Source organism: Callorhinus ursinus, unplaced genomic scaffold (genome assembly GCF_003265705.2).
Source record: "Callorhinus ursinus isolate GAN/ISIS: 27379988/994484 unplaced genomic scaffold, GSC_fseal_2.0 scaffold32, whole genome shotgun sequence".
NCBI classification, from domain to species: domain Eukaryota; kingdom Metazoa; phylum Chordata; class Mammalia; order Carnivora; family Otariidae; genus Callorhinus; species Callorhinus ursinus.
In genome coordinates, this window is record NW_027397094.1 from 18,199,135 (window position 1) to 18,222,730 (window position 23,596).

Below are 23,596 nucleotides of genomic sequence, written 5' to 3' on the forward strand. Positions count from 1 at the left end.
TGTACTCTCTCTCTCTCAAATAAATCAATCTTTAAAACAAAAACAAAAAAACAAAAAACCATGCTGTATAAGTGCTTAGGTAGGAGTCTGTGGATTCTTTTAGATTTTCTACATTATAGATGAGCATGTCATCTGTGAACAAAGACAGTTAATTTTTTCCTTCCCATCTGTATACCTTTTGTTTCCTTTTCTTATCTTACTGCATTAGCTAGAACTTCCAGGATGATGTTGAAAAGGAGTGGTGGCGGGGGGGGGACATCCTCACCTTGTTCCTTTTAATAGTGGGAAAACTTCAAGTTTGATGATGTTAGTGGTAGTTTTCTGTAGATATTCTTTACCCAGCTGAGGAAATTCCTCTCTATTCCTAGTTTACTGAGAATTTTCATCATGAATGGGTGTTAGATTTTGTCAAATGATTTTTCTCTTGATAGGATCCTATGATTTTTCTTCTTTAGCCCATTGATGTGATGGATTACATGAACTGAGTCTGGAATGTTGAACCAGCCTTGCATACCTGGGATAAATCCCACTTGGAAGTGGTTTATAATTCTTTTTGTACATTGCTGGATTTGATTTGCTAATATTTATTGACGATTTTTGCATCTACATTCATGAGAGATATTGGGCTGTAGTTTTCTTGTAATGTTTTTGGTTTTGGAATTAGGGTAATGCTGGCCTCACAGAATGAGATAGGAAGTATTCCATCTGCTTCTCTCCTGTGAAAGAGACTGTAGAGAAATAGTATAATTTCTTCCTTAAATGTTGGGTAGAATTCAGCAGAGAACCCATCTGGGCTCGGTACTTTCTCTTTTGGAAGATTATTAATTATTGGTTCGATTTCTTTAATAGATGTAAGACCTATTCAAATTGTCTATTCTTTTCTTGAATTTTGGCAAATCATGTCTTTTAAGGAATTGGTCTGTTTCATCTGTTATCAAGTTTGTGGGCACAGAGTTTTTCATAGTGTTCCTTCGTTATCCTTTTAATGTCCATAGGATCTGCAGTGATGTCCCCTCTTTCATTTCAGATATTAGTAATTTATGTCCCCCCCTTTTTCTTAATTAGCCTGGTTATAGGCTTGTTGATTTTATTGATCTTTCCAAAGAATCAGCTTTGATTTTGTTGATTTTTCTCTATTGACTTTCTGGTTTTAATTTCATTAATTTCTGCTATAATTCTTATTATTTCTTCTGCCTACTTTGGATTTAGTTTGCTCTTCGTTTTCTAGTTTCCTATGGTGGACAACTTAGATGACTGATTTTAGATCTTTCTTCTTTTCTAAGTATGCATTCAATGCTATAAATTTCCCCCTAAGCACTGCTTACATGGCATCCCCCCACATTTTGATAAGTTGTGTTTTGAATTACATTTAGTTCAAATGAAACTCTGTTGTTTAACCTCCACATATTTTGGATTTTCCAGTTATCTGTTATTGACTTCTAGTTTAATTCCACTGTGGTCTGTATAATTTCTATTCTTTTAAATTTGTTAAACTGTTTTATAGCTTGGAATGTGTATTCCACTGTTGTTGAAATATCTAATTTTAATTATACCATCACCTCTGGGTTTCGTAATGTAGCTGCAAAAGCAATGACAAGCTGTATAGTTAAGCAGGTGTAGAACTCCCGAGCAGTGAACAAGTTTAAGGTAAGAGGGCCAGCACAGACGCTGTGGTGAGAGCACCTACCTGTACACTCCGGCGCTGCTCCTAACAGCCACATTCCTGAGCGCTTGGGGCCTGTGCGCGACGTGGTGACCGCAGCTGTCTCAAGGCAGCATCCCCATACTGAATACCAGAGCCCATTCTTTCTGGGTCCAGCTCACCTGAGGACCAAGCAAGTCTCCTTTAAAAAAAGCTTTTATGTTTCTGTGATCCCAAAAATATATTAAGTGAAAAAAGCAAAGTGCAGAGCACTGTGTATAAACAGCTGGTTTGAATAATAAGGAAAAAATATATACATGTTTTCTTGTATGGGCATAAAAATATCTTTGGAAGGAGACGAACAGAAGTGAGAATAGGTGCGCCTGGGTGGCTCAGTCGGTTAAGCATCTGCCTTCGGCTCAGGTCCTGATCCCAGGGTCCTGGGATCGAGCCCCGCATTGGGCTCCTTGCTCAGTGGGGAGCCTGCTTCTCTCTCTGCCCCTATCTCCTGCTCTGCTCTCTCTCTCTCTCTCTCAAGTAAATAAATAAATAAAATATTTTAAAAAATGTGAGAATAATAGCTGACTTCAAGAAGGAGTTTTAGATGGCTTGGGGACAGGAGAGGGTTTGTAATGGAGGGAGACTTTCACTGTATCCGCTTTTTATTTTTTGAATTTGGAATTATATGAATATATTGTGCATACAAAGATAAATTAATTTAAAATTAAGCTACAAAGAGACCATTTCCTACTTACCAGACGGGTAAGAATCCAAGTATGATAATATACCCTGTGGGCATGGCTTCAGTGAAATAAGCACTTTCATTCATTACAGTGGGATTATAAATTGCTACAACCATGCTAGAAGGAATCTGACAGCCTCTACCTAAATTCCAAATGCTTATGTTCTTTCACCTAGCAATTCTACTTCTGGGAACTTATCCTATACATACACCCCACACATGGGAAATGATATATAAAAGGTTACTTACTGCAATATTATTTGTGACAGCAAAATGCTGGCAATACTCCAAATGTCCCAAGTAGACTGGTTAAATTATAGCAATACAGACAACTGAATATTACACACACACACACACACACACACACACACACAACATGTATGTGTATTAGCATACATATATACATGGAAGTCTCTATATGTTCATTTGTAATGATCCATAGGTCTAGTAAGTACATAAAGCAAGGTACAGAATTTATAGTATGTTAACTTTTGTGTAAAAAAAGAGGAGGAGGGGGGCCTGGGTGTCTCATCGGGTTAAGTGACCCACTCTTTTTTTTTTTTTTAAAGATTTTATTCATTTATTCATGAGAGACAGAGAGAGAGAGAGAGAGAAGCAGAGGGAGAAGCAGGCTCCCAAGGAGCAGGGAGCCCGATATGGGACTTGATCCCAGGATCCTGGGATCATGACCTCAGCTGAAGGCAGACGCTTAACCATCTGAGCCACCCAGGCGCCCATAAGTGACCCACTCTTGATTTCAGCTCAGGTCATGTTTTCAGGGTGGTGAGATGGAGCCTCGCAACAGGCTCCACCCTCAGCAGGGAGTCTGCCTCCCTCCTCCTCCCTGGGCCCCTTCAGAGGCTCACACGTGTGCATACTCTCTCTCTAATAAATAAATACATCTTTAAAAAAAAAGAGGAGGAAACAGCGGTTTTTGAATCATATGAATGTACAGCCTATTCCGAAAATTTGAAGTACTGCTGAAAAATTTTAACTTATATCTTTGTATTTTTTCACCTAGATGTAATTATGATTTTGATGATCTCAGAAGAAATGTATCTTGAAAATGTTCTGAGTCGACTTGTATGGACTATAACCATGGACGCAGTATTAAGGTAGCAAGGTGATTAAATAAAACCTCGTGCTAAGCTTAATAATACTCAACACCAAGCCAATTTTAATAACAATGTTACAGTCTTTAAGAGTAACAGTTGTTTTTGTGACAAATTTAGTAAAAAATTTTTTTGTTTGTTTTCAGAGCGAGACAATCCAGAAGGATGAAGTGTCCCTCTCTTCCACCCGGGCCCTTGACCCTCTCTCTCTCTCTCTCTCTGCACCTCACCCAGCACCCTACTGTCTCTGTCATCTCTCCACCCTCCTCTCCTTTCCCTTCCCTTGTTTCCTCTCAGCATTCACACAGGCTAACATTTCTTCCATCGCCAAAACCTCTTTACGTTAACCCTTGGGACCCTACTATACCTTTTCTTTTCAAGAGAGGAGTCAACACTCACTCTACTTTCTCACCTCCTCTTCGTTCCTCAATTGCTGTCTTCTGTTTTCATAATTCTACCGGAGCTGTTCTTGATAAAGATGCCCAGTGACTTCCTATTACCCACCCCAGTGGATGTTTTTTAGCTTAGTTCTTAGCTTAGGAGACTATTCTCTATTGCATTTGATAGTGAACAAGTCTTTGACTCTCATCCTTTTGGCTGAAATGATGCCCACTTTCCCCTGGTTCCTTCCATACATCTCTGACCATTTCCCTCTCTTTCTCTTTTCTAGGTTCCTCTTCTCCATCTCTCAGTCTCCAAGGTTCTGCTTTTGATCACTGCTTTTTTCACTCTCAACTGCTCTCGGGTGATCACATTCCTTTCATAGTTTCAACTACTCCTATGTACTGATGGCTTCCAAACGTATACCGCCAGCCCAGACTTCTCCCCAGAGCTTATGAGATAATCCCATGGGCTTGTGCCAGTGGTACTGCAAAGGGAACACCTCCAGGACAGAATCATCTACATGCCCCGGAACCTGCTTATCCTCTGGTTTAATGACATCTCTTTCCCAAGTTACCCAAGTGCGACATCTAGTTACCCTTGGCTCCTCATGCCTTCCTGACCCCACCTCCTCACCGCTACTCCCCACCCCCAAATCAACTGCCCTGCCCCATTTAGCACATGAGTCATATGGTGCTACTACCAAAATATTTCTTGGATTCATCTATATCTCTTCGTCTCTACTTCCACATCCTCCTTAAAGCTTTAATCAGTCATCTTTTACTTGGATTACTCAAAAATGCCGTAATTGGCACCCTGGTCTCCCGTCCTTTCAATCTGTCCTCAACATGGCACCTACAGACATGATTTATCTCAAGTCCCAACCTGACCATATCGCTCACTGCTTACCACCCTTGAATAGCTTCCTGTCCTCTACAATCAATCACATAAGAGCGCTTTTGGAAATGCTGATGCCCAAACCATACTTAAGCCCAATTAATCAGCATCTCGAGAGGTGGGGCCTGGGATCTGAATTTTCCTGCATCCAAGGTGACTGTAGTGTACAGCCAGGGTTGAGACTCAGTAACCCGTAAGATAAAGTTCCAGATCCTTGATGAGAATCACTAGCCCGGCTGCCGCCTCTCTCCAACCTTCTCACCTGCCATCCCACCGTAGTCTCTCTGGTCTCGTGATTTTTACTTTCTGGTTACTTCCAAATCATGCTGTCCCCTCTGCTGGACCACCCTCCTCCCCAATCCCTTAGCCAGTTCACTCTTCCTCACACTGTGAAAGACTGAGCTCGGCTGTCACCTCCTCTTGGAACCCTCTCGGACACTACGTCCATGACCTAGCTAGGCAGGTTCCCCTTCTCTGTGTGATCCCAGGATCCTATGCACCCTTCAGTTATTGTATCCACCACACCGTAATGTAATTATTTTTTGCTGGCTCCCATGAAAGAGGTTCTTGAGGGCAGGGGTTATGATTAAATCATTTTTGTATCCCAGCACCTGACAAAGAACAGACATTCAGATATTTGAGTGAATCAATTAAAAAGTGATTGTCCACATAGAATTTTGGTAATCTTTAACTCAACTTTATTTTTTTTTAAAGATTTTATTTATTTAGTTACTTGACAGAGAGAGCACAAGAGGGGGGAGCAACAGGGAGAGGGAGAAGCAGGCTTCCCGCTGAGCAAGGAGCCTGAGGCGGGGCTCAATCCCAGGACCCTGGGATCGTGACCTGAGGTGAAGGCAGCTGCCTAACTGACTGAGCCACCCAGGAGCCCCAAAACTCAACCTTACTAAACACAATTACAGAGTATTTTGTCAGCTGCCTAAATTAGGATTATTTTAAATTCATTTTTACTGAAGCAACAAATACAACAATAATGAGACCGGTTACTACTGAGGCACACTCAGTTGGCTTCAGGAATAAATTCTCCATGATGCCCAAGCTGCAAGTATCAACATCACGCATGTATCTCTAACTCCCTTAATCTCATACAGGCGGTCCCCCATCATGCCACGGGACCACTGGCCCAGCAGGGCTAGCAAGGTGTTGGCAGAGACTGGACAAAGATCCAATCTTCCTCCTCTAAGCCGTGGACCACAAAAGGCCGTGGTTCTAAAAGCAAACTGTCGCTGAAACCCTGACTGCCCACCCTCTTTCACCAGTGGTGCAACGAAGCCACTCCGAAAAAGCGGGGCCTTTGCCTCAGCCACGGGGGCAAGGCCTTCAAAACCGTAAGTGGCAATTTTAGGTTGGCAGGGGTAGAGAGAATGCTCTTTGACCAAATCACTCCTGGAAAATTAAAAAGTGGTACTACTGAGCTAGAGAGTAAAATATGCTGAAGACAAGTTTATGAATGGAAAGCCTTTTACCTGATTCAATTTTGTTAAGTATTTTTCTCGCACACTGTACAAAGGCCTCTTCCACATTCTCCCCCGTTAGTGCACTTGTTTCCAAAAACATCAGCTCTAAAAGTGACAGCAAACAAAATGCGAAGCTACGTTTAGAAGGCGATCACAACTGAGGTACCGACAGCCTGCTGAGGATTTTCTCCGAAGAGCAGGCAAAATGGAATCTGTTACTTAAAAACCACATATTTCTGCGAATACAGAATCAATAAATGTCAATATATTTTGTTAAATGCTAGAAGAACTCTCAGCCTTCCTCAACAGTGTCGGGTATCTTGTGCTGGCGCTTGTCTGTCGAAGATGCACAGTGAGGAAGCAGGCTGCCTGAAGCTGCCCGGCTGTCGACATGAGATGAATATTCTCCCAACACTCTTCGTGTCACCACAGATACCACGGCGGGGGGGGGGGGGAAACTACACTGCAACTTGTCATCCTGCCGGTGACGAGGTCCTCCCTGGACTCCTACTTTTCTTACCCACCAGAGCAGATACTAACCCTTGCTTCTGTATTTACGAGCTCACGATAGCTTCTGTTCTTCTCACATGCTTATTTGCTTAGCATAAAACCAGTCAATTTGTAAGAATATAATTTGGTAGTCCTAGAGTCCAACTGAAAATCGAGACTAGGATATTTTAGTTCTTGACTGGTTCTAAAAACTACAGTTCTTTAAAATGTCTCAATTCTGATCATTCCCTTATCTGTAAACAACCATTAATTTTATGTCATTCTCTGGTTTTCTATATGGAAATTCAGAGAATTTTCAAAGGCATATAACCAAATGGCTTCAATTTAATGTAAGTAAAATAAAACCAATAAGCCCAGTATTTCTTCCACTGCTTTCCCCTTCTATTTAGAACTAATGTTTTACCAACTTAGCTCCAAATTACATTAGAAAAAAGGACAGGCCATCATGTGATTAGGGCCTTTAAAAATTATTACAAACTTAACTTTAGACCAAGGCCTGTGCTTAGACCAAAAAGTCATTAGAGAATATTAGTACATTTGCTTTTATCATCATCGTAACCTTTGCAGGCAGAATGCAATATAGTGAAAATATGCTAAGTCAGTCTAACTTTACCTAAATAAAACACTAGGAAATTTCACATTTCTTAAGTAACGTTTAATCTTAAAATTCCAATAGATGTAAATTCAAAGCAATGTTATTACCCCCCAAATCTGCCCATTTGAAAAGCCGTAGTAGGTAAAAGGTCACTTGCCATTTTCTTGCGCAAATCTGGAAGCTTCTAAGAAAGTAACTTCACGATCCGCATCTAGGTCCTTCTTGTTCCCACAGAGGATGATCACAATGTTCTGACTCGCTAGCATTCTGGCATCTGTTAACCAATTAGTAAGCGCATTGTAGGTTTCTCGGCTGCGTAATATAAGATTGCGAAAATAGTACATGTATTTTATAAAGCTAGCAACTCTTTCCAGGCATTCACACTACTCACACACTGCTTTCGCACACGTCAGGGTAACGTCGACAACCTTTAAGGTAACACAGGCAGCCTGAATGCCCCATTACGCACCATACCACAGGGTGTAATTGTTTTGTTTCCAGAAAAACGAAACCGCAAGTCAGATATTTTGCTGTTTGATTTTGCCCGATCAAGGTACAAAAGGAAGCAGACGTTCCTTTATTCATTTTACAAATATTTACTGAGCTCTTAACACTTAGCTCAATTATGTGTGGCATGCATGAGCAAGATCTAACATCTGCTGCATTTACAAGCTCTGTGCAATATGGTGGCACTTTGTCCCGGAGGAATTTATCACGTTCTTTATAAGGACTCTTGTGACACAGACTCTATCCCCCTTTTCCATGAGAAATCCGAACCCAGAGAGTTTAATTAAGTTGCCCCAAGTCACACAAGCAGCCAGCGGCAGAGGCAGGGCTTGACCCGGTCTGTCTAACCCCAGGACGCACTCTGAGATCTACTGTTTTCGGCTCGGATACATCTGGGGATACGTCTGCTCTGCCGGCACACCTGGACAGCCGAATGACTTCGCACATTAGCAAGCTGAGCCTTCCACCACCGGAGCAAGTGCGGGCGGGCTGGGCCAGGAGCTGCCCGTTTCCTCGCCAGTGTGCCTCATCCCGGACAAGCAGACTGGGTGAGCGTCTCAACAACAGAGTGACACCCTCTCCGCCGCACAAGTTCCTACCCAGACGGCCACGGGCCAATAGGGTGGAGATGGTATTTTTAAGGTGGTGCCAGCAAACACTGAGATCGGCACTGTCTGATGGGGCTTCTGCAAGGACAAGAATGTTCTATAACCCACACTGTCCCACACAGCAACCACCAGACACACGTGGCTGCTGAGCCCTTGAGATGTGGCAGGTGAGACCGAGGAGCTAAGTTTTTAATTTAATTTGTGATATGGGGGTGGTAGCTACACACAGGACAGTGCACTCAGATTTTTATCATGTGCCAAGAGCTTTACATTAACCAATTTAACAACCTGAAAAATCTCCTAACACAGTCAGCATTACTCCACGTAACAGACAAGGAAACTGAAGTCCAGACAGCTAGAGCACCTTGCCCGAGGACATCACACGGCTAGTAACCTGGAACTGGGGTCTGAACCCAGGCAATCTGGGCACAGAGCCTGTGCCCTCAACGTTCATCAGTGTCAATTACTTCTAATAATTTACCATACGTAAACTTTCACCTTGTGAACCCTGAGGAATATGTCAAAGCATCAAAGCATCATGCTAAAAAACACTATGAAACACTAGGGATGCTTTATGTATCTAAAACCTCACCCAGAGATTTCCTTACCGGTTAAGTAGTGGTAGGGGTTGGCTCAAACACCTCTACGACCCCAAATGAAAGGACTGAGGGGATTCCAGATTCCCAGCCACACTGCCTGCCCCGACACACAAAACACACACTACACGCAGGTGCGCCTTGGGAAGACCAGACTTTGGGGAGCAGAGCCCCCAGCTGCCTCCCCCGTGGGGGAGTTCACATTACCTGGTGATGTCATAGACGAGGAGCGCTCCCGCGGCACCTCTGTAATAACTTCTCGTCACAGACCTGAAAGAATTATACTGCTTTTACTTCCAGCCAATCGAGATCCTTCACTATTGAGCACCGTCACCCATTTTTCTTTGTAAACCTTGACATGGGGACAGACGTTGCTTATAACAGAAATGACTCAGACATCTGAATGTATGTATGAGGGGCTCTTCTGTCTGATTTATGTCACAGAAATGCCGGGAAGGGGGGGGACGTTAGGCTGAGACAAATACGTCATTTTCTGACAGGTAGACGAAGCTCTCTTACGGAACTTAAGATGAGCTTTGAACGTACAGGGAGAGGCGAAGCGCTTGGGAGCTGGATGGACACGAAGTGCTCAGCAACCCTACTCTGCTTCCTCTGGGGGGGTCCAGGCCTTCCCCGCGTCCCTGCAGAGCTGTTTCCTTCTCACTCCGTGTCCCGTCCGTGTCCCCTACTCTGCAGCGCTGAGCCCAGCGGCATTTCTCGGTTCTCCTCCCTCCACCTTGCCTCGCCCCTCCCCGGACGCCTCCCTCACCCCACCTCTGCAGCCACCACCTCCTCCTCTCCCGCCAGCCAGCTCCCCTCCTCCAGCTCTGGGTCATTCGTCTGAGCCTGCCCTGTCTGTACCGGACTTCCTCAGTGCTGGGGCTCAGGCCTCGGTTTTGTTTTCTATTCACACCTGGACTCCGATGTCCTCTTCAGCTCAGCCTCCCTCTGTAAGATCCAGCTGTTGCCCCAACATCTCCATATGACTGCCAACTGAACGTGTCGCACTTCACATTCATAGGACAGCACACTCTGCTTCCCAGCCTGCAGGTCCATCCTGGTTTGGGGTGAGGTTGGGCACCACCATCCCTCTGTTTATACAGCCAGAAAGCTCTGCGTTTCTGACCCACCAGTCAGGTTCTGTCGCACTAACTGAACATATCCTACATTGTGCATGTCCTGCCATCTTCATTGGTATCATCATAATCCAAATCACCAAGTCTCTGCCTGGACCCCTGCAGTCACCTATGGCTGGTGTCCCCACTGCCATGCATGTCCCCACTGCCACTTGTGTCCCTTCGGTCCATTTTCCTGAGCAACCAAACTCATCAAGACCTACAAGGCTCCCTGTGCTCAGGGGCTGGAGATTGAGTTCAATCTCCAAGGGGCAATGATTTAATCAGTCCTATTTACCTACTGAAACCTCAAAAAGAAACCCTAAATGATGGAGTTTAGAGACCTTCTGAGTTCACGAACACTTGGAGGTGCTGGGAGGGTAGTGCTTCCAAAGAGGGCATGGGAGCTCAGCACTCAATTCCTATATCCAATGCCCGATGCATCTCTTCCATTTGGCTGTTCCTGGGTTATATTCTTTATAATAAACTGGCAACAATAAATACTGTGCTTTTTCTAAGTCCTGTGAGTCACTCTAACAGATTATTGAACCTGGGGGATGGGTCATGGGAACCTGTGACTGGTGTATGAAGTGGGAGCAGGTCTGTGGGATGGGACCCCTAGTCTCTGGGGCCTGATGCTAACTCCAGAGAATCAGAACTGAGTTGAACTGTTGGCCTCAGAGTTGGTGTTGGAGAACTGGAGAGCTGGTATGGAAAATCCTGGCGCCCCCCCACCCCACCAATTTGGTGTCAGGAAATAGGCACCACAGAACACTGCCTCCCTTTAGGGCAAAAAGAGAACTGGGGACCTTATCAAAAATAAACAAAAGGACTCATTATGACTTTGATACTTTGAAAAGGGCAGCTATTTTTAAATGTATTTTTAGCTCCTGAACTCCAAAGGCAGATAGGTAGCCTGAAGCTTCCCCTTTCTACCTTTAGATTGCTCTACAGAGGGGCATATGCTTTAAGAAATGGCAGACAGGCGCCGCGTGAGCAGGATCCAATCATTAGTTCTTCCCGGGGTCACCTCTCCAAGGGGGGGGGGGAGGGCTCTTTTCCACATATGTGAAGAGACAACTCTTTTTCTGTTTTAGTTTCTAGAAACTAGCAGGTTTCTAGAGAAAGAGGTATGTAAGAGTTCTCCTCAAGAGAAACTAAATTACATCTACTACTAAGTCATTTATTTCACTGTACCTTGACATATGGTGTCTAACAAGTTATTCAACTATATAAGCTACATGCTTAAGAAAAGTACTTTTTTGAGGTATTTAATTTTCTCAAAAGTGATATAAACCAGAGTAATACAGGCATCTAGTTTGAAAAGCAAATATTGCTAACAGGCCCAGCGTGAAAGTCTGCAGTCTCCTGCCTCACTCTTCCCTGGGAGCCCCACTCCCAAGGCCTTCGGATTTGATTTTTTTCCTAAATTAAGTCATTAACGGAATACACGTAAAACATCTATGTGCTAGATTCTACCCTGGGCTTTGGAGAAGCAACAACAACAGAATACAAATGTCCCTTCTTTCATGGATCTTAGTGTTGTTTTTCTGGGTTTTGCTTCCATATTTCTATAAAATGCTTATGAAACTATTTGACTTACGAGTTTCAGGGCTTCCTGCCTTCCTGCTTCGGTAAGACTCTATCTCCCTCATACGCTCCCAGCCCCTTCCCTGCAGCTCCTCCTCCTCCTGTTGGGCAGCACCTTCGCCTGACGGCCGCCCTGTGACACCTATGTCCTGGCTCGTCTCCCCACTGGGTCCCCTGTTGGCTGGACATCACCTTCCTCTTTCAGGGTTTACTTCCTCGTGCTGATGAAGTATATCCTCCTGAAGTTTCTAAGAAAGAATACGTGAAAAGATAACCTTTGTTTCTCCTATACTGGAATATCTAAAGGCCTTCTGACTTTATTCTCACACTTGACTGACAGTTTGGCGAAGTTTAGTATTTAGGTTGGAAAGGAATTTTTCATGCAAGGCTTCAGTATCTTGTAGCTTCCGAAAGTTGCTGTTGAACAGTATAATGCAATTCCTCTTGCTAGTCCTTCAAGGTGACTGTTTTTCTTCTTGGGATCTTTTTGTATTTTCACTTCATCCTTGCCCTCTGAAATGTCACCTGATATACACTAGCTGGAACTGTTTTCCCCATTCATTTGTGTTTGGTGTGAGGTGGGCCCAGTACATCTGGGATCTCGTTTCTTTGGTAGAAAATTACAGAGATTAGGCTGTTTTATTGGGGAAGCCAACATGTCAGTATATTTAGGCCTTTCCTTTGGAGCTATTCATTTTTGTCTCTCCTGCCTGAGAGTACATATACACCTGACTGCCAGCAACCGGGAAGAGGCGGGAGAGGGGGGCTAGGGGTTGCAGACTTGCACTAATTTCCCTCTTTTCAGTCCTTCCCTCATCCCTGCCTCTGCTGGGCCTTATGATGCATGCTGACCCTGCTTCAACTCAAGAGACTGAACTCCTCATGTGGGTGCATGCACACGCACATGGAAACCCTAACCCTCCCTCCTGCAGAACCCCATGCTTCCTCATCCTGACCTTTTCCGGGATTTAGCAGGAAGAACGGGCCTCCAGCTCGCCGGCCTTCCCCCATTATAGGCACTGAACGTGCAGCTCCCTCGGCTTTCAGTCAGTCACCATCCATTCCTTATCGCTACCATTTTTTTTTTTTTTTTTGAAATCTCTTCATCATAACTACGTACTCCCCTTTTCTGGGCCTTTGTGAGTTCATGCCATTTCAGTTGTTTCAGAGTCATTTCAGTGAGGGTTTGGGGGAAGAAAACATAAGTCTGGATTGAATCCACAATGTTTAACCAGTGGTTCCAGAAGAATGATTGTGATTAAAAATTTTGAAGCAAACAATTATTGAACATTTCAAATACAATATACACCTGACTCTAATGCTATAAGTGAGAGTTTTATTTAACTAAATTTTAAGACTGTGCATATCTGTGCTATTTTGATTTTTTGTATCCTTTCAAACACCACTACTACAATATTAATCTACTTTCTTGCTTCAGTAGTTACAGAATATTAAACATGTAACCTCATCTGCAGTGGTCTGGGGTCATCATCCCAAACACTAATTATGACTGAAGTGTAATAAAAATGTACAGGAGAGAATATTTGGTGGAATGTATATCAACCATCAGAACATGCTCTAGTTAGTATAAAACAAACAAAAATGCCAAAAGAGGTTTTTAAAAATTCTCCTTTAAAAGTGAAAGACAGATAAAAACTGCTGTGCTATTACTTTGCCTTAATTTTAATCTAAAAGTATTACTGCAGGATATGCAATGCCATGTCCTCCCAATGTACTCACTGGTCCCAAAGACTAAATTAGCCTCTACATTAGAGTGCGCTCACTCGAGAGATTCGAATGCATTCTTTAGTAAATCAATGCTGCATGGAGAAAACTTGACTTTTAGCTTGTCTTAAAGCTTCCAGAGGTGAAGTTTCTGAAATCTGTGCGGGGAGGAGGAGACTATATATATGAAGAGACTATAATTGGTTATTTCAAATCCAATTTTTAAATATTTTTATTAAATCAGAGAGAAAGCTACCTGAATCGTTCTTGGCCTGCTGTATCCCATATCTGTAACTTTACATATTTACCACCAACATTTATTATCTTTGAACCAAATTCCACTCCTATTGTATGATTTGAGTCATCTTTGACTGAAAAAGAAAAAGAACAAGATATTTATTTTAGAACATTAAAGAAACAGACTTACAGATTTAAACAAGCAAAATCAAGGGTTAAAGTCAATGGAAATGTAATTTACTGTAGCCTTTCATTTCTCCAATAGTCAGCTGATAAGAAGCACTCACTGTTTTAAACAAAATACACTTAAACACTTTAAACAAAAGTGTTTTACTTTTGTTAAAGTACACTTTAAACAAAACAAAATACACTTTAAACAAAATACATTTAAACAAAATATTCCTATTCTGAAAGAGATGATAAGGCTCTTTCACAAAACCCCTAAAGCAAACCATTCATTTTAAAGCCTAGGCTTGAAGTGGCTATGCCACATGAGAATCATATCTACCTGCCCACTGGGAGGGCACTCACACACAGGGACTGCATAAAATACCTGGGTGCCGGCCTAAAGGGCTTAGAGCCCAGTGGCAGACCTGCAACTCAGTCAGGAACGAGGTGGTGACCGTTTCCACTATTTGAATGGATAAATAGTCCAAAGAAATAAAAGGGAAGGAAAAGTACTTCCTGTAGCCCCCAAAAGAAACTTGATGGATACCAAAGATTAAGGGAAAAAGAGGAAAAGATAAACAAAACAACACCAAACAACAAAAATTCTGAGCATATGATATCTGTTGAGTTTGCATGAATTTGAGGATTGTGTGGCAGTAATTTGGAATGAATTTGTCGGAGAAGTCAATACTATCTATTTTGGGAGGCAGGCAAAATAGGTAGCTTGCTAAACCCACCTAGAATGAACTGTCTGTGAAAAAAACACTTCTGTGGTGATGAAGAGCTGAGCTATCACCTAGTATTATGGCTACACAGCCCATGACTGACTTACACTTTATGACTGTAGGGCAGAATCTAAGTGTACTAGAAGAAATCACGAATGCCACTTGATGGTGTGTTGAGTGTTCCCTGGGGCCAGGGGTGAAGGGATGACAGGTCAATACTGACCACACCCACCTGTCTGAGATGATGTGGAACTAGTGTGGACATTCTCGAATTCAAGCTACCAAGAAACCTCAGAGTAAAAGCCTCAAAGGGTGATGGCTAAAGTCCAGGGGCATCCTGATTACAGCATGGCCACAAGACGAATAAAGTGAAGCCTTTCCCATCGTGCTGTAGACCGTACAGACTAACCCAACACACATACCCATCTCCTTGGTGAGGAGTTAGGGGAGGACTGTCAAGGGAGAGCTTGCCACAGGGGGAGGATGCAACGAGAACCCAGGCGGGTTCTGGACCCAATATCCTTGGGGCATTTTTTTCTGAGATGCTACAATGCAGGCTTGGCAACTTGTGGAGAGACCTGGACTCCCCCAGTGAGTGAATACTTGTTACATTCAGTGAGGACTGGCTCCGTGTCACTAGACAGAGGTCCCAAAAAGCTCTTGGATAATGAACACGGAAGTAGCAGAATATATTTCTACAGTTTTATTCTTCAAAGCTCCTTGCCAAGGACTCCCTCTGCTGTTTCCCCATTTTACCCACCACCACTCAGGCGCACATGCTTACGATGCACTGCAGTTCAGTGAAGGTAAATCTGTTTTTGTGCTTTCACCCAACTGCCATGAAAGAGGTCATCCTCCACAATTCTTTCCATGATTGTAAAAGCAGTTTATTTTAAGGGTCTTTCAAACTTACAAGTCTTTTACAATACTTTGGAATTAAACATTCAGTTTCCCTTACCAAAACAGTGAAAGCCAATGGCAACAAGATAGGTCTGTGGTCAAAAGACCTGGACTTGAGTCTAACCAACTCTAGGGGACCATACCGAGGGCACACACCCCCTAACTGCTCTAAAGCTGCTTCTTGAACCTGCAAAACAGAACTGATGACAATAACCACCTTCACTACAGTATAAGCCACAGAGGACCCAAGAGGACTGTTTTATCTACAATGTACTATTCGGGCTTCTTGGGCGGCTCCCTGTCAGGAAAGCAAAGTCCTCTGCGGCCTTCTGCCTCACCATGTTGTATTTCAACATCTGCAATGTACTGGAGTATCTGGAAAATGCACAGTATGATAATATATTGAACAATGAACCAACATAAAACTGAAATAACTTAATAAAAACTCAGTCGTACTGCTAGAAGTTTAATATAACAAACTTTTAATGTTACTTTAACATACTTTTAAACTATAAGTTTTTTCCTGAAATAATATTCAGAAGTTTTGCTATAAACAAATCTGAGTAAGAGAGCACTCAGGGGAAGACATGCATCAAACACTGACCATCTGATGTCACTTACATTTTTTTTCTATAAACTGATGAAGCAAGCAAGACTTGCCAGTTCCTGCATTTCCAATAACCAAGAACTTAAACAAAAAATCTGAAAAACAAAAAGAGACCATGAAAAATAACTTTAAAACATGTGCTACAAATTTATTTAGGCTATGATCAAAAAAAGTTAATAAAATCTTACTTGTTAATGTAACAGAAAAAAGAGGCAACTATTCTGTGAAAACAACAAAAAACACGTCAACTTACATTTTCACCTTTTTGATATTTGGCTTACATGCCAGTTCAGTGGTTTTCCAAACACTGCTCATGGGAAAACTTCCTTTGATGTTGGAAGTTTGAAGACTATTCTTGTAAAATTCATCCCTTTGCTAGTCACTATTCAAAGAAATATGAACAAGCAGGGACAAAAATAGTCTAGAAGTTTCAAGTTTTCTGTACAAAAGAAAAACCCTGGGAAACTTCTAGGCTTTGAGAAGTCCACGCCCTTCTTCTTTTTTTAAAATAGGTATGTTTCCCCCACTCTTGCAGATTTTTGTGGTCTTGCTTCTATTCCCTTATCTGCACCTTGAGGGAAGGACAGCTTAAGCCAAGTTTGGGTCAGTATTCAAAGTAGGAAATTTGTCTCACTCAGTGTAAAAAGAATTCTTCATTTCTTCTTTACACAGAGTAATATATTTAATTTGGAATATGATTTTCCATAAAATGGAAAGGAAGACTCTCCAGAATTTGTTAATCGAATTAGCATAATGTAGCATCAGTAGCCCCATGCTGCCTTACTGATTAAGAATGTTAGTTCTGCTGAGACCAGGAGCTGCACAGGACCCACTCCCTCCTCCACCCCTCACACTGGAATTTCTGTTTTGTTCAATATCTTCTTCTACTTAAAATATAAAGCCCAATACACTGTCAAGTTGACCCTTGAACGACTATGTGGTTTCACTTATATGTGGATTTTTTACAGTACAGTACTATAAATGTATTTTCTCTTCCTTGTGATTTTCTTTCTTTTTTAAAAAGATTTATTTACTTAAGACAGAGAGAGCGCACACTCACGAGAAGGGGCAGAGGGAAAGGTAGAGACAGAATCTCAAGCAGATTCCATGCTGAGGGTGGAGCCTGATGCAGGGCTCGACCTCACAACCCTGAGATCATGACCTGAGTCAAAACCAAGAGTTGGACGCTTAACTGACTGAGCCACCCATGTGCTCCCCCCGACCTTGTGATTTTCTTTAAAGATTTTATTTATTTGACAGAGAGCGAGCATGAGCAGGGAGGAACAGAAGCAGAGGGAGAAAGAATCTGAAGCAGACTCTGTACTGAGTGTAGAGCCCTACTCAGGGCTTGATCCCACAACCACAAGATCATGACTTGAGCTGAAACCAAGAGTTGGATGCTTAACCGACTGAGCCACCCAGGTGTCCCCCTCCTTGTGATTTTCTTAATAGCATTTTCTTTTCTCTAGCTTGTTTTATTTTAAGAATATGGTATATAATACATATAATATAGAAAACACATGTTAACTGATTGTTTATGTTATCAGTAAGGCTCCAGTCAACAGTAGGATTATTAAGAGTTAAGTTTTCGGGGAGTCAGAATTTATATGTGGGTTTTCAACTGTGCTGAGGGTTGGTGCCCTTAACCCCTTTGCTGTTCAAGAGTCAACCATATAAGTTGCAAACAGAAAAAGGTGAGAGCCAAATAAAGATGCTGCCAATACGTAGGAAACAGTAAATACTGACAAAGAAAAGAATTTGTATTTGCAAATTGAAATGTTTCTTATGTACACAGAAAAATGAGTATCACAAATCTATGCGATCCTGGAACAAAAACTCATATATCTAGACACAGACTTTGGCTTGATTCTCATTCCACTGTTATTTTCTGCTTTGGAAGTTTTGCTTAAATGTACTTTATTATGGTAATTGTTACCTAGATTGTACCATAGCCCCAACACGCAAAAGAGTAACATATCCACTGAACTGCACCTTGCTGGACAAAAGACAAGTAAGACATGTCATTTCCACATGTAAAAATTCCTCCAAACTTTTTTTAAAAAAGATTTATTTATTTATTTTTATTTGAGAGACAGAGCTGGGGGGGGGGCGAGGGAGGCAGAGAGGGAGAGAATCTCAAGCAGACTCCTTGCTGAGTGCAGAGCCTGATGAGGGGCTTGATCTCATGACCCTGAGATCATGACCTGAGCTGAAACCAAGAGTCAGATGCTTAGCCAACTGAGCCACCCAGACAACCCTCCAACAAACTCTTCATACTCTACCTCTTGTAGCTCAAACAGGTAAGTATTCATACTATAGTAGAAAACCTTTTTGTTTGAAAATCCTTTTGGGTGAAACATCTAGAAATGCTGGATAAAATATACCACATTTAAAAAAAAATGCATAGCTGAGCTTTTAGGAAAGAAAGGAAAATTCTAGATGCTTGGGAAAGAGAAGAAACAGAAAAAAGCAGTAGGGGCCCAGATGTGTCAGTATGGAGTTTTAAAACGTGTGTGGGACAGAGCATAAGAGTTTGTGTCCATGTGAAGGAGGGAGTAGAGAGCTAAATCTGAGTTCTTTTCAAGGCTCGGCCTGAAGTGAAAGGGTAGGCTGGAGGAAAAAAATCTATTCACTAGCTCAGGGAAATGAGGAGCCTTCTTTCACTCTGCCTGGCCTCTTAACAAATGGGAAAAACTTTTCCCTTTGAAGTTTAATCATGGACTCGTATAATAAGTGGGTTTGAAATTCAAATTTAAATAACTATGTGGACAATGAACCTCTAAATCAAGAAATGAGCAACAATAAAAATGAAAGTGACATGACTAGGATGCCTGGAAGAATTACTTTGGCAGGACACACAGGATTCTCACATTTACGGCTCCTTGAAGATGAGCTCACAATCTACAATTACAAAACACTCAAGGAAACAATCCATCACAAGTGAGTCAGCCATCTGCAGACAGATGACGCTTCCAAGAATTTGATTTAAAAAAAAAAAGAACTTAATAAAGTACAGTTGATCCTTGAACAACACAGGGGTTAGGGGCACTGACACTACTCCCCTCCCCCATCCCATGTTGTGCAGTTGAAAAACCCACATATAACTTTCGACTCCCCAAACACTTCACTAATAGTCTACTGGTGACTGGAAGCCTTACTGACAACATAAATAGTAGATTTACATATATTTTCCATGTTACATGTATTATACACTATATTCTCACAATAAAGCGAGCTAGAAAAAGAATGTTACTAAGAAAATCATAAGGAAGAGAAAATACATTTACATTACCATACTGTAAAAAAATTCACGTGGAAGTGGACCTGCGCAGTTCAAGCCTGTTATTCATGGGTCAACTATCTACTCAAAATGACTAATATCATAAAAAAAGGAATTTAATTTATAAGAATACAATAATATGAAAGAATTGGTAGATTTCTAGAATGTGTCCAGAAATAAAAATTGCAGTCTTTAAAATTAATGAATGGATGGGTTAAAAAGAGGAAATCAATAAAAATGAGGAGAAAATTTATGAACTGGACTAGAGACTGAAGAAAATTACCAGAAGGCAGAACAAAGAGTTGAGAGAAGAGGAAACCATGTGGATTTAAGAAACATGGAGGGTTGAAGGAAAAGATCCAATACAAGTCTAACAGGTGTTTGGGAATGGAAAAATAGAGAATGCAGTACAGAGCCAATATTAAAAGAAATCATGACTAAGAATTCAACAGAATTAAAACTAGGACTGTCAGATCAAAAATAACTGTGAACCATGAGAAGGATAAATAAGAGTAAGTCCACACTTAAACACATCATCATCACAGTGAAACGGAAGAACAAAGACTATAAAGGCAGTCAGGAAGAATGGAAAAATTCCCTATAAAGAAACTAGGTTCTTCACCCCAAGGTCAGAAGGCAGTGAGATAGTATCTTCATGGTGTTGAAGGAAGGAGCATAAAAACAAAAACTGTCTAGTGTAGAATGCAATGTACAAGAAATTATACTCAATGCCAAGGTACACCTCTGCTTCCAGAAAGTTGGAATAGAAGTACTTTTTCCTATTCTTCCTGCTCAGTACAACCTAAGACACTAGATATTATATATAAAGGAAACATATGGAGACTTTAAAAAGCATAGCAAAGAAGGCAGACTGGCCAGGGACCTCGGGGCCTGAGAAAAGAAGACACAGGGGTGAGTTCTTTGGGTTTTCCTTTCACCTCACATACCCCAGACTTGGAGCTGAACAAGCTGGCAACTGGAAATGGCAATGGGTGCAGATTTTAAAAAGCACCCACAGAAAGCTGCTCTGTCTAGCCCCAGGGCCAGGTAAGGGCAGCCCAGCAAGTGAGAAAACTTTTACACATCAACGGCTCTACTGCAGCCCAAACAGCACAGGAGAATCTGTGACCTCACCTCTACCCGTGCCAACAAAGGCTGAGTAACAGGGTGGGGTGGGGGGGCTGGATATCCCCCAGTGAGGCCTGAGAACCTCATTACAGCAGGGTGGTTTCTGAGAAGCCCAAGCACGGAGCTGAGACTCTCATCCCAGGTAGCTGGTTACAAGCTGCCCCAGCCCTCACCACAGTGTCATGGAGACCATGGTGGTGGTGATGTGGGAGCCGCAGAACGCTGGTGCTCTCAGCCCCACCCAGCAGTAACAAGGAGCACTCCCTCCACCTAGATGTCAATGGAAGCCGAGCATGGAATATACCCTTCTATCTCCACCTGGCAGTAACAAGACTGTGCCCAAGAGTGGTAACCAGTTAAATAAAAGATTTTAATAAAGATCTCAAGTCTCATAGCATAATATAAAAATGTTCAGGTTTCAAATGAAAATCACTCATCATACTGAGAACCAGGAAGGTCTCAAACTGAAAGAAAAAAGATAATCAATAGATTCCAATGCCAAGATGACAGAAATGTCAAAAATGCATGACAAAAATTTTAAAGCAACTTAAAAAAAAATCTTCTAAAAGATTTTTAAATATAAAAATGTTTCAACAAGTAATATAAACATGCTTGAAACAAATGAAAAAAAATCCTTAGCGAAGAGAAAGTCTTATCAAAGAAATAAAAGATATAAAGAACCAAATGGTAATTTCAGAATTGCAAAATACAGTAACTGAAATATAAAGCTCAGCGGATGAGCTCAATAGCAAAATGCAAGGGACAGGGAAAACAATCTGTGAACTGGATGAAAAACTGACAGAAAATAGCCAATCTAAACAACAAAGAGAAAACAGACTGAAAATATATGAGTAGAGCCTCATGGACCTTTGATTCTACAAAAAAAGCTCTAATATTTGTGTCACTGGAGTCAGGAAAGAAGAGGAAAAAGAGAACAAGGCTGCAAAAGTACTCAAAGAAACAATGGCTGAAAACTTTCTAAATTTGACAAGAGACATAAATCCAGATTCAAAAAGCTGAGCATGAATCCAAATAAATCCATGCCAATATACATCATAACTAAACTTCTGAAAACTAAAGAAAAAGAAAAAAACCTTGAAAGCAGCCAGAGAAAATGACAGCTTGCATACAGAGAAAAAAAAATAATCCAAATGATAGCAGATTTTTCATCAAAAACCACAGAGGCCAGAAGGAAGTGGCACAACATTTTTCAAGGGCCAAGAGAGAACTCTATCCAGAATCTTGTATCTAGTGAAAAATGACCTTCTGGAATGAAGGGGGAATCAAGATATTCTTGGGGGTGAGGTGGGGGGAGGGACTCTAATAGAAATTGTCAGCAACAGACCAATCCTAAAAGCATAGCTAAAAGAATTGTAAAGGAGGTTTCTAAACAGAAAATAAATAATAAAGGGAACCTTGGAACATCAGGAAGAAAGAAAGAACATGGCAAACAAAAAATGTATAAAAAGGGGCACCTGACTGGCTCAGAAGAGCAGGCAACTCTTGACCTCGGGGTCATGAGTTTGAGCCCCATGTTGGGTGAGAGCTTACTTAAATAAAAACTTAAAAAAAAAAGGATAAATACAATAGGCTTTTATTCTTCTCCTGTTGAGCTTTCTAAATTGTATCTGGCTGTTCAAGCAAAAATGATAACACTTATGTGATTCTTTAAATAAGAGTAGAGGAGGAAGGGGGCGGAGCAAGATGGCAGAGGAGTAGGCGACCTGGATTTCGTCTGGTCTCAGGAATTCAGCTGAATGAGGATCAAACCATTCTGAACACCTACGAACTCAACAGGAGACCGAAGAAGAGAGTAACAACAACTCTCTGAACAGAGAAGCGACCACTTTCTGGAAGGTAGGACGTGCAGAGAAGTGAATCCGAGGCGATATTCGGGAGGATAGACAGCGGGGAAGGGGGCCTCCGTCGGCCGCTTCTGGCAAGTGCTAGAGCCGCGGAGCACAAAATCGGAACTTTTAGAAGTCGGTTCCGCTGAGGGATGTCGCTCCAGCGGCTAAGCGGGGGGTGGCACCCTCGCAGGACAGTGTGGTCTCAGGACCCTCGGGGTCACAGAAAGACCGGGGGTGCCTGAGTGCAGCAGAGCTCCCAGGTATCGGAGCGGGGAAGCCGGCTGCAGAGACGGAGCCGAGGCGCGGGCTCTCAGCTCGGGGTGGCCATAAACTGTGATCCGCGGCCCAGTCGGGCCACTGTGCCTCCAGCAGGGACCCAACAAGCGGCAGAGCCGGGGAGACTCCCCTCCCTCCCCTGGGAGGAGCGGCGCGGGAGCGCACCGCAGGGATCTGCTGGGTTTGGAGACTCCACACGGGGTCGGGTGCCAGAGATAGCAATGCTCGGTCACAGGCCGGGTGAGCACGGAGTGCGACCGGACACCGGGGACACAGGAGTGACTGCTTTTCTCTGGAGGCGCACTGAGGAGCGGGGCCCCGAGTTCTCAGCTCCTCCGGGTGGAGATTGGGAGGCCACCATTTTCACCCTGGTCCTCCAAGGCTGTACCGAGAGCTTGCAGGGAACAAAACCTCCTGAGAGCAAACCCAAGCAGCTTGCTTAGCCCGGACCGACAAGGGTGGGGCAATTCCGCCTCCGGCAAAGACTTTTGGGAACCAGGGCAACAGGCCCCTCCCCCAGAAGATCAGCACGAACAGCCAGCAAGCCAAGAACAAGTTTACCGATCAAAGAGAACGGGAGAACTCCAGCACTAGGGGAATACTGCACATAGAATTCATGGCTTTTTTTTTTTTTTTTACCGTGATTCATTAGTTTTTCAAAGTTAATTTTTTAACGGTTTTTTAAAAATTTTTCTTTTTCCCTTTTTCAAGCAACATCTTATCAATCCCTTTTTTTAAAAAAACATTTTTTATTTTTCATTTTTAGAGTCATATTTTATCCCTTCATAGTAGTTACCCTTATTTTTGGCATATATATATAAGTTGTTCTCTCTTTAAAATTTTGAGATACAGTTTCTTCTAAGAGATCAAAATATACCCTAAATCACTAGTGTATGGCTTTGTTCTAGTCTCCTGCCTGATCACATTCTC

General features: G+C 42.4%; 1 protein-coding gene across 2 annotated transcripts in view; it reads right to left on the reverse strand.

Moving 5' to 3' along the window:
* Nucleotides 1-23,596, reverse strand: part of RAB4A (RAB4A, member RAS oncogene family) — a 53,114-nt gene that overhangs the window by 4,317 nt on the left and 25,201 nt on the right. The window contains exons 2-7 of one of the 2 annotated variants that reach the window (XM_025850753.2): nucleotides 16,147-16,227; nucleotides 13,752-13,866; nucleotides 9,273-9,335; nucleotides 7,512-7,666; nucleotides 6,259-6,354; nucleotides 1,688-1,824 (exon numbers count right to left, since the gene is read on the reverse strand). In XM_025850753.2, the coding sequence (XP_025706538.1) occupies nucleotides 1,709-1,824; nucleotides 6,259-6,354; nucleotides 7,512-7,666; nucleotides 9,273-9,335; nucleotides 13,752-13,866; nucleotides 16,147-16,227 (626 nt within the window). In that variant the 3' untranslated portion in view covers nucleotides 1,688-1,708. Of the gene's footprint in view, nucleotides 1-1,687; nucleotides 1,825-6,258; nucleotides 6,355-7,511; nucleotides 7,667-9,272; nucleotides 9,336-13,751; nucleotides 13,867-16,146; nucleotides 16,228-23,596 lie in introns of those variants that run through there. The other variant, XM_025850754.2, reaches the window with a different exon arrangement.